The sequence below is a fragment of the Aegilops tauschii genome, chromosome 2 (genome assembly GCF_002575655.3).
Source record: "Aegilops tauschii subsp. strangulata cultivar AL8/78 chromosome 2, Aet v6.0, whole genome shotgun sequence".
Lineage (NCBI taxonomy): Eukaryota > Viridiplantae > Streptophyta > Magnoliopsida > Poales > Poaceae > Aegilops > Aegilops tauschii.
Window position 1 is genome coordinate 12,296,914 of NC_053036.3, and position 10,405 is coordinate 12,307,318.

General features: G+C 45.8%; 1 protein-coding gene across 3 annotated transcripts; it reads right to left on the reverse strand.

Annotated features, from left to right (window-relative positions):
* Positions 1–6,853: 6,853 nt before the first annotated feature.
* Positions 6,854–8,836, reverse strand: LOC109773765 (tyrosine N-monooxygenase). Of its 3 annotated transcripts, none has more exons than XM_073509485.1 (3): positions 8,222–8,835; positions 7,744–8,092; positions 6,854–7,542 (listed from the first exon to the last, which is right to left on the reverse strand). In XM_073509485.1, exons 1-3 carry the CDS (start codon positions 8,719–8,721, stop codon positions 6,922–6,924), a joined length of 1,470 nt encoding a protein of 489 aa, XP_073365586.1. In that variant the 5' UTR covers positions 8,722–8,835; the 3' UTR covers positions 6,854–6,921. The 3 variants fall into 3 exon arrangements, with proteins under 3 accessions (XP_073365586.1, XP_073365585.1, XP_020188069.1); XM_073509484.1 differs by having other exon boundaries at positions 7,744–8,101; XM_020332480.4 differs by having other exon boundaries at positions 7,744–8,836.
* Positions 8,837–10,405: the final 1,569 nt, after the last annotated feature.

Genomic DNA, 10,405 nt, shown 5'->3' on the forward strand with positions numbered 1-10,405 from the left:
CAACTCCGGCCGCCACAGGTGAGTTGCTGCACCTACTCCTCTCTATCTCTCTCTTCCTCTTCTAATCCTTGTCTCTTTTTCGTAGCAGCAGCAAAGGAGAGGTGTGGAGAAGAGTTGGATGGGGAAGCACCACATCTCAATGGACGACTTCATCCCCTCCGGGATCAGCATCGACCATGGATGAAGAGGACGATGACGCCTAGCAGCAGCAGCCATGGATGGAATTTATTTTTTTATTTCCTAATTAGTTAGCAGTAGCGAGGGTCCAGAACCACGCTACTACTAGTTAGTAGTAGCACGGGTGGTATCCACACTACAACTAACGGACGTAGTAGTAGCGCGGGTGGCACCCGTGCTACTACTACCTATTAGCTGTAGCGTCGTATCAGTAGCGCGGGCACCAGCGCTACTAATGTACCTAAAACCTGCGCTACTGCTAGGCTTTTCCCTAGTAGTGTTCATCCGGAAAATTAACTCCCAATTGATTCAAGCGGTCAAAGTACCCAGACATTTTGAGTATTTGCTCGCTAACAGAGCTATTCTCTTCCATCTTGCAGCTAAAGAACTTGTTGGAGGCATCATACCTCTCAACCGGGGCGTGAGCCTGAAATAGCAATTTCAGCTCCTAGAACATCTCATATACTTTGTGGTGCTCAAAACGTCTTTGGAGCCCCAGTTCTAAGCCGTAAAGCATGGCGCATTGAACTATCGAGTAGTCATCAGAACATGTCTGCCAGACATTCACAACATCCATAGACGACGCTGGAGGGGGTGGTGCACCGAGCGGTGCATCAAGGACATAAGTTTTCTGTGCAGCAGTGAGGATAATCCTTAAATAACGGACCCAGTCCACATAGTTGCTTCCATCATCTTTCAACTTAGCTTTCTCTAGGAAGGCATTAAAATTCAGGGGAGCTACAACGCGAGCCATTTATCTACAACATTAATTTGCAAAGACAATTAGACTATGTTCATGATAATTGGTTCTTTTAATCAAATTACTAAAGAACTCCCACTTAAATCAACATCCCTCAAGTTGTCTAAGTTTTACACGATCCACATCAACTATCCATGTCCAATCATCACGTGAGATGGGGTCGTCATCAATGGTGAACATCTCCATATTGATCATATCTACTACATGACTCATGTTCGACCTTTCGGCCCTCCGTGTACCGAGGACATGTCTGTACATGCTAGGCTCGTCAAGTTTAACCCAAGTATTCTGCATGTGTAAAAATGGCTTGCACCCGTTGTATGCGAACGTAGAGTCTATCACACCTGATCATCATGTGGTGCTTCGAAATGACGAACTTTCGCAACGGTGCATACTTTAGGGAGAACACTTTTATCTTGAAATTTAGTGAAGGGATCATCCAATAATGCTACCGTCATCCTAAGCAAACTAATATGCGTAAAAGATAAACATCACATGCAATCAAAATATGTGACATGATATGGCCATTATCATCTTGTGCTTTTGTCTCCATCTCCAAAGCACTGGCATGATCTCCATCATCACCGGCATGGCACCATGATCTCCATCATTGTGTCGTCATGTGGTTGTCTCGCCAACTATTGCTTCTAAAACTATTGCTAACGCATAGCGATAAAGTAAAGCAATTACATGGCGTTTAATGATTGACACACATGTCATAGAATAAATTAAAGACAACCCTATGGCTCCTGCCTATTGCCGTACTCATCGACATGCAAGTCGTGAACCTATTACAAAACATGATCATATCATACATCAACATATATCACATCACGTTTTGGCCATACCACATCACAACATGCCCTGCAAAAACAAGTTAGATGTCCTCTACTTTGTTGTTGCAATTTTACGTGGCTGCTAGGGCAAACTATAAGAAACGTTCTTATCTACGCAAAACCACAACGGTGATATAAAACTTGCCTTTTAACCTTCTACAAGGACTGCCCTCATCAAATCAGATTCAACTAAAGTGGGAGAGACAGACACCCGCAATGCCACTTTTATGCAATACAAGTTGCATGTCAAACAGTGGAACCGGTCTCATGTAAGGTTGGTCTGAGCCGCTTCATCCCACAATACCGCCGAATCCAAATAAGAGAAGGGAAGGAAGCAATCTGAACATCAACGCCCACAACTTCTTTGTGTTCTACTCATGCGTATCGATCTACGCATGGACCTAGCTCATGATGCCACTGACGGGGAACGTTGCATGAAAATCAAAAGTTTAACTACGAAACACCCAACATATAATCTAGGAGATGTATAGCAATGAGAGGAGGGTGTTTCTACATATCCTCATAGACCAAAAGCGTTAGCGTCGTAACGCAGTTGATGTAGTCGTACTCTTCACGATCCAATTCGATCTAGTGCCGAACGGACGGCACCTCCGGGATTAGCACACGTTCAGCACGATGGTGTCCTCTCCTTATTGATCCAGCAAGCGAGGAAGAGGGGGTAGATGAGATCGGAACCAGCACGACGGTATCGCGGTGGTGGCAACATCAAAATTCTGGTAGGGCTTCGCGAAGCACGTACCGGCGGAAAGGTGGGAGAAGTTGGGAGCGACGGAGGGCAAGGGTAGAGGCGTGCGGCTTCCCCCCACCTCCCAACTGTATATAAGGGTGAGGGAGTGGGGGCGCCAGCCCTAGCCCCTCCTCCAAGGGAGGGGGCGACGACCCTAGGGGGTGGCTTGCCCCCCAAGCCAAGGGGGGCGCCTCCCACCCCTAGGGTTTGCCCTCCCTAGGCGCATGGGCCTGGTGGGGGGCTGGTGCGCCTGGCCCATCTAGGCCAGGGTGCCCCCTACATCCCACGTGGGTCCCCAGGACTGATGGACTCCCGGGCCCATTTCGGCAGTCCCGATACACTACCAGTAATGCCCGAAACTTTTTCGGTGACTAAAATAGGACTTCCCATATATGAATCTTTACCCCCGGACCATTCCGGAGCTCCTCATGATATCCCAGATCCCATCTGGGACTCTAAAAAACCTTTGGACTTTCCGCTATTCAATATCTCAATACTACCCTAGCGCTACCGAACATTAAGCGTGTGACCCTACTGGTTCGGAACATGCAGACATGACCGAGACTCCTTTTCGGTCAATAATCAATAGCAGGACATGGATGCCCATATTGATTCCTACATACTCAACGAAGATCTTTATCAGTTGAACCACGATGTCAAGGATTCATTCAATCCCGTATGCAATTCCCTTTGTCCGGCAATATGTTACTTGCCCGAGATTCGATCGTCAGTTTCCCCATACCTAGTTCAATCTCGTTGCTGGCAAGTCTCTTTACTCGTTCCGTAATACAAGATCCCGTGACTAAACTCATTAGTCACATGAAGCTTCCTATGATGTTGTATTACCGAGAGGGCCCAGAGATATCTCTCCGTCACACGGAGCGACAAATCCCAGTCTTGATCCATGCAACCCAATAGACACCTTCGGAGATACCTGTAGAGCACCATTATGATCACCTAGTTACGAAATGACAGTTGATAGCACACAAGGCATTCTTTCTGTATCCGGGAATAGCATGATCTCATGGTCGAAGGAACAGATACTTGACATGAAGAAAACTGTAGCAAATAACTAAACGATCTTATGCTAAGCTTATGGTTGGGTCTGTCCATCACATCATTCTCCTAATGATGTAATCTTGTTATCAAATAACAACTCATGTCTATGGTTAGGAAACCATAACCATCTTTGATCAGCGAGCTAGTCTAGTAGAGGCTTACTAGGGACACTGTGTAGTTTATGTATTCACACATGTATTTAAGTTTTTAGTCAATACAATTCTAGCATCAATAATAAACATTTATCATGAACGAGAAATATGATAATAATCATTTTATTATTGTGGCTAGGGCATATTTCCGACAGTATGCGCTAACTAATTACCATCATGGCCATGTAGACCATGACCCCTGGATCTGACGAGAAACACTGACATCAACCTCATTCCTAGGGCGATGAACAGATTGTCCTACGGCAAGTTTCCTCATCTATGATTTCACTTATTTTAAATTGGGCCAGTGATCTTGGTTGTGTTGCATACATACAAATAAGCTATCGGTTACAAAACATACAAATAAAGGTTGTTGGTCTACTTCGCTATTGGCTATAAGCCGCGATATTCACTGTTTCAACTTGGCGTTCCTCGCCAAACAGGCGTGCCGCCTTCTGGATAATCCCGATTCCTTGTGTGCTTCTATCCTAAGGGCAAAGTACTACCCCGATGGTGATTTGTTGAACGCTAAGCTGAGGAAAGGCTCCTCCTTGACCTGGTAAAGTATTATGGCAGGTAGAAATTCCCTCAAATGAGTCCATATCTGGCGAGTGGGGAATGAACAAAAAATTAAAATTTGGGAAGATGACTAGATCCCAAATTGTGCTATTAGGAAAATTGTAAAGCCTAAGGGGGGACATCTGTTAACTTAGGTGGGTGATCTCATTAATCCTGCTTCCAATAATTGGGATGAAGACTTAGTTGGACAAATTATGTGGCCCATCGATGTACAACGGATTCTCTCAATTCCACTCTCACAACATGATATGCCAGATTTCGTTGCCTGGAGTTATACAAAAAATGGTATGTTTTCGATTCGGGTAGCTTATTCCATGGAGTGGAACCACCAGTACGGCAGCAAATTAAAATACTCTAATGGCATGGGGCGAACCACAGTTAACCCTATCTAGGAGAAGATCTGGAAGTTAGCTTGTCCGGCAAAAGTAATTTTTTTATGGTGTACACTACATGGAACATTCCCATGCTGGGTTACGCTCGCTAATAGACATATGAAGGTCTCGCCCATTTTCCCACTTGCTCTGAAGGATTAGAAGATACGAAGCACATGTTGTTCCGTTGTAGCAAAGCAGGAAGTTTCTGAAAGGCTGGGGATGCATGATATTATTGATAAAGCTTGTGAGATTGACCGTGCTAGAGAGGCGGTGTTGGAGTACTTATTACTTATTCCGGACCAAGATTTGAGGATAATGGGTTATCACAATGTGTGAGAGATGATTGCTGTTTCAGCAAGGTATTTATGGTGGGAAAGACGGAAGCTGATGCACAAGGAGAAAACTCAAAATGCACTTCAGATTTCCATGGGTGTTCTAGCCCTTACCACAAATTTCGTAAATGCATCGTCCCCCAAGGCTACTATGAAGGAGGGATGGTCTTGACCACCCAGAGGTTTTTGTGAAACTGAAAGTTGATGCTTTTTTTGACCATGACCTGCTTAGGGGAACGATGGGGCGGTCCTGAGAGACGACAGAGGCAGGTTTACTACTGGAGGGAATGGGAAGATTGACTGTTGCGTGGATGTATTGATGGCGGAAGCTTTAGCCCTCAAATTTGGTCTAACAATGGCGCAAAGGGCAGGATGTAATTGCCTTATTATTAACTCTGACAACATGGAGGTGATTGAGATTACGCAGGATGGAGGACAGTTAGCGGGCACGGCAGCAGCAATTTTCGATGACTACTTTCATTATGCTTGCGATTTCATTACAACTAGATATGAACACTGTAATAAAGAAGCAAATAAAGTAGCTCATGAGCTTGCTAGATTAGCTAGATTTTCAGAAGAACCGTGAAATTGTAATGCTCCTTACAAACGATGTACTAATTATCTCTAATGAATAAAGTTTCGTTGTTTTTTCAAAAAAAAAGGACCAAACACCTGAGGTCAAGAATTCAATTCCACCCTCAAGCATTTAGCCAAGCCGTTCGGCTCTAAACCTAAAAATGAAACGTTTGCCAGCTAACTTTCGTCATTCTGAAAATGGACTGTGCACCGAACGTTTTGTTATCCCATTCTTAAAACGTCGCTGAGTGGTTTGCTGGGAACGTTTTATCGTCCCATTCTTAAAATGAAACGTTTTGGACATATGTCTCTCTCTCTCTCTCTCTCTCTCTCTCTCTCTCTCTCTCTCTCTCTCTCCTTTTCAAGGCATCGTACATCTCTTTCTCTCTCTGTCTCTATCTCTCTCACTTTCCAAGTTTCCATATGTGACAGAGGTATCTCGTGTGATATACAGCAGATGTGACAACCTTGTACGCACTCTCTGTCAACGACCACAAATTAACCCGTGATCGTCGTGCAACTGTGTTTGCTTTGAATGTTCTCTTCTTTTCTCTCGCCCACACACACGCTGCTTTGAATGTTCTCTTTTCTTCTCTCGTCCACGCACACACACGCTGTCTATCTGCTGTACATGAATTCATGATCGTACGTATTGCCACTGTGGATTACTCCCTCCGTTTCTAAATATAAGTCTTTTTAGTGATTTTAATATGGACTACACGTGAAGCAAAATGAATGAATTTACACTCTAAACTACGTCTATATACATCCGTGTGTGTCCATATTGAAATCTCTAGAAAGACTTGTATTTGGAACAAGAGGGAGCGCATAGCAATCATCATACATACTGTCGACAACCACAAATTGAGCTTGGGAGCGAGCCATTACGTCTCTCTCTCTCTCTCTCTCTCACACACACACACACACTTTCCATGTCTCCATATACAGAGTGAAAATGTGACATTCTCATACGTCCTCCCGACAACCACAAATTAAAGCATGATTGAGCGAGCGTGGTTGCTTTGATTCTTCTTCACAGAGAGAGAATCTTTCTGCAGTACTTGACCATATGTAGCCAAGCCATTGAAGACCGGCCAGTGACTAGGACTGACAGTCACTCACATGCTCACAGCTAGAACACGGGATACACTAAAAATGACGCCCTAATGCTAGTTACATTAATTATAGCATGAATCATCAATTGTTTCTTTATTTCCGCACAATTGTAGTATCTAGTATATTGCCAAGGACTAAATGCCGCCCGCAATTGTTCCAGATAATATTACCAATATAAAATTGAGAAAAATGATCAAATCTACTTAATCGTATCATCTATAGAGATACGCGGCCAAGCGCGGTTGAGCTTGCAAAACAAGGGGTTCAAGTAGGGCAAGGCTTGCATTGCCTTCCTGTAGACTGATATTTTTAACGCCTACCGGTTTTGTCCAAGTGAAGGCCTGCAGCATCCTTGCAAATAACATCATTGTGATCGAGGTGCCAAGTGAAATCCCAGGACAACCCCTTCTCCCACTGCTAAAAGAAATGAAACGTAGGCCCGGCTCAGTGAGAAGAACATTCACGGTATTCAAATGCCTCTCAGGACGAAACTCAAGTGGTTCGCTCCAGATCTTGGGGTTTCGGCCAAGTCCAAGCCGGCTTAAAAGGATGTGGCTATCCTTTGGGATGGTGTAGCCGGCGATAGTGGTCTCCACCATTGCAACATGGGGTAAATTAAGAGCATGGTATGGGTGTATGCGGAAGGCCTCCCGGATACACGATTTGAGATAATTTAGCCGAGGAATGTCAGACTCCTGGACTAGTCTATCTTTACCAACGACAGCGTCGAGTTCATCTGTCACTTTTTGCATGATCTCCGGCCTGTTCATCATCTCGGCGAGCGCCCACTCAACCGCATTTGATGGGTTGTCGACTGCTGCAAGCACCATTTCCTACATCGGTCGATGTTGGAATAAATAAAGCAATAAATACAATACAAGAAGAAAAAAAAGGTCAATGCGTATATAATATACTCCCTCCGTAAAGAAATATAAGAGCGTCTAGATAGATCTAGACGCTCTTATATTTCTTTATAGACGGAGTATGCTTGAAGAATAGTGAATGAACTTTCTGTTGAGGTAGATCCTACTAACCGCTGTTTGGGCTCTTATTTCTTGTAGGGATAGCAACGGTTGTCCCTCTGCATCTTTAAGATGAACTAGGACATCCAGAAAGTCTCTAGCCCCTTTATCTTCACCACCTTTCTCAAGAGTGGATGACCTTTCATGGATCCGTTCCCGTATGATAGGGTCATGCAACCGGTTGATTGTTCTCATGACATCCATGGAAACCTGCTCATGGCCATCCAAGTCGAGGCCTACCAGGGCTGGGATGTAGTCAGACACACAGAAGCTGTACACATGGTTGAGGGCCGTGAAAAGAGCGGCAACATGTGCCTCCTCCTCATATCCAGGTCCATTAGTCGACGAAGATGGTAGGTTGCTAAAGAATCTCTTGCCGAACACAAGCCTTCTTATCAGGTTACAACAGAAATGTTGTGCCACATGGCGCACGTTAACAATATTTTTTGCATGTGGCATCATGCCACAACAAGCGGTGTTGTTAACGTACCTTACAAGGTGGTCATACTCCTCCTTCCGTAGGTGGTGGAGCTTCTGCTCCATGGACGGGGTGAGGATCTCCAAGGTGAGGACGCGCCTCATCTTCTTCCACTGCTCTCCATGCGGTGACAAGACGGAGCCCTTGTACCCAAAGCTGACTGTTCCCGAGGCGAAGGTGGTGGGACGGGAGGCAAAAAATTCGTCCTTCTTCCGTAGTACCTCACAAGCTATCTCCGGGCATGCCACAACAATGACATGAGTAGCCCCGAGACGAAGGCACATGATGTCGGTGTTCATCTCCTTGAGAAGGCGATGGATCCACCGGAACACTGCTGGCTTGTTCCAAACCATCTGGTGCATGTTCCCGATGATGGGCAGTGTGGCAGGCCCCGGGGGCAGCAGACCTCGTCGTGCCTGTTGCCGCTGGGACAATACTGCTCTTTTGCTTTTTTTGAGAAAATACAACAGCAAGGTGGCCATGATAACTATAACCAGCGTACCAAGAGTCATATTGCATGAGCTGGTCAGGATGCTATATGGACTAGAATAGAAGGAAAGCTGTGGAATAGATAGGTTGGGGACGACAAAGGGGTGTTTTAAGACTTGTGTTCGAAGACACTCTTGCTTGGTGCATATATATTTGTAGGACATCCGGGGAGCTAGCTAGCTTGGCTGCAGTTCGTCCACGGTTCCATGCATCGTGGACGTAATCAGGTTCATATAATTATTTTATTTGTTAAGATATTCTTTAGTTTGATCAGCTTCATGAATTTTTTCCAATCGCCAATATCAGAGAAGGCATCTGCTGAGGTAGGTCATATGGTGCCTTTCATCCAGACCCTTTCTAAGGTATAATTTTTGGCTTTACTGCAGAAGAGTTGCTTCAGCGATTATTTGTTTGTTTATTCATTCCTGAATTTCACTTGTGTCATGTGTGGTCTGCATTCCTTGGAGATCATAGATTATCTCTTCTTTCAGTCAATTTGTCGTAGTAACCAGTGGCGGAGGGTCTTGGTGACCATCCCGGTCCCCCCGAGTCTACTAAATCTTTTCTAGGCTGTGCTTCTGCTTCCACGGTGGAGGTCAGCCTCGGCCTTGCTTTGGAATCTTGCACTGGGGCCGGGTTTCTTGTGGGTGTCCGTCGACCCGTACAGAGCAATTCTCTCTTCCACACACGCATTAGCTCCAGCTAGCACATGACGCACGAGTGTCTGGTTTGTAGCTAGCCTCAGGGCATGACCCTTAAACCCCCCTCATCTGTCAAGACCAAGCGGTCCGGACCTCACACACCATCCAACACGGTACCCCATCGTTCGTGGACTGATATGGACATTACTTTTCACGCAAACCGGAAACAAACCAGGCGGCTTTGCGGGAGTGCGGATACCCCAGCCTATCAAAATTGAGGCGGAGCACGCACATTTGAAGTTGGCGCACTCTTTCAGCGGCACCCCCCGCCCCCACCTTTCTTTACCCATTCTGCTATCATCCCGCCGCTCTCCACCCCAACTCTCGTCCGTTTTCGCTGCCACCGATGCGTTGAATCGTCTGAAAAGCTGCTGGAGATAGCATAGGTGGAGGATACAACGAAGGCGGCGACCTGAAAGATCGACTCGACGACACGGCAAGCCGGCCACCTCAAAAAGAAGGCAAAGGAGGCGCCGCTCAACACGTTGGAGGGGGGGGGGGGGGGGGGGGGGGGACACGGGGCGCTGCGGCCGTGACTATCCATGTTAATATCTTCCATAGGTTTGCGAGATTCGTGCTCATAAGGGCTATTCTCCGACATGTGGATAGCTATAGAAGATGGTGCATCCCCTCTCTCTTGTTCGTCCTGTTGTACATATTTTCAGATAACACACATGAAGTAAAATGAACTATCACTACTAGGGAAAAGTCTAGCAATAGTGCGGGTTATATGCTTATCAGTAGCGCGGGTGGCCGCGCTACTGATACGGCGCTACAGCTAATGCTTATCAGTAGCGCGGCCTGACCAACGCTACTGATATCTAGGGATAGCAGCAGCGTTTGTCTGCAACACGCGCTGTTGATAATAGCTGCAGCGCCCTTGTGCAAAGAGCGCTACTGCTAAGAGCTCGCTGCTGCTAATGCCATATCCCGCGCTACTGTTATTAGTTTTTGATTTTTTTTCTGCTCCACATTTTGTGCCGCTGAATTTTATTTTGGGCTTTAT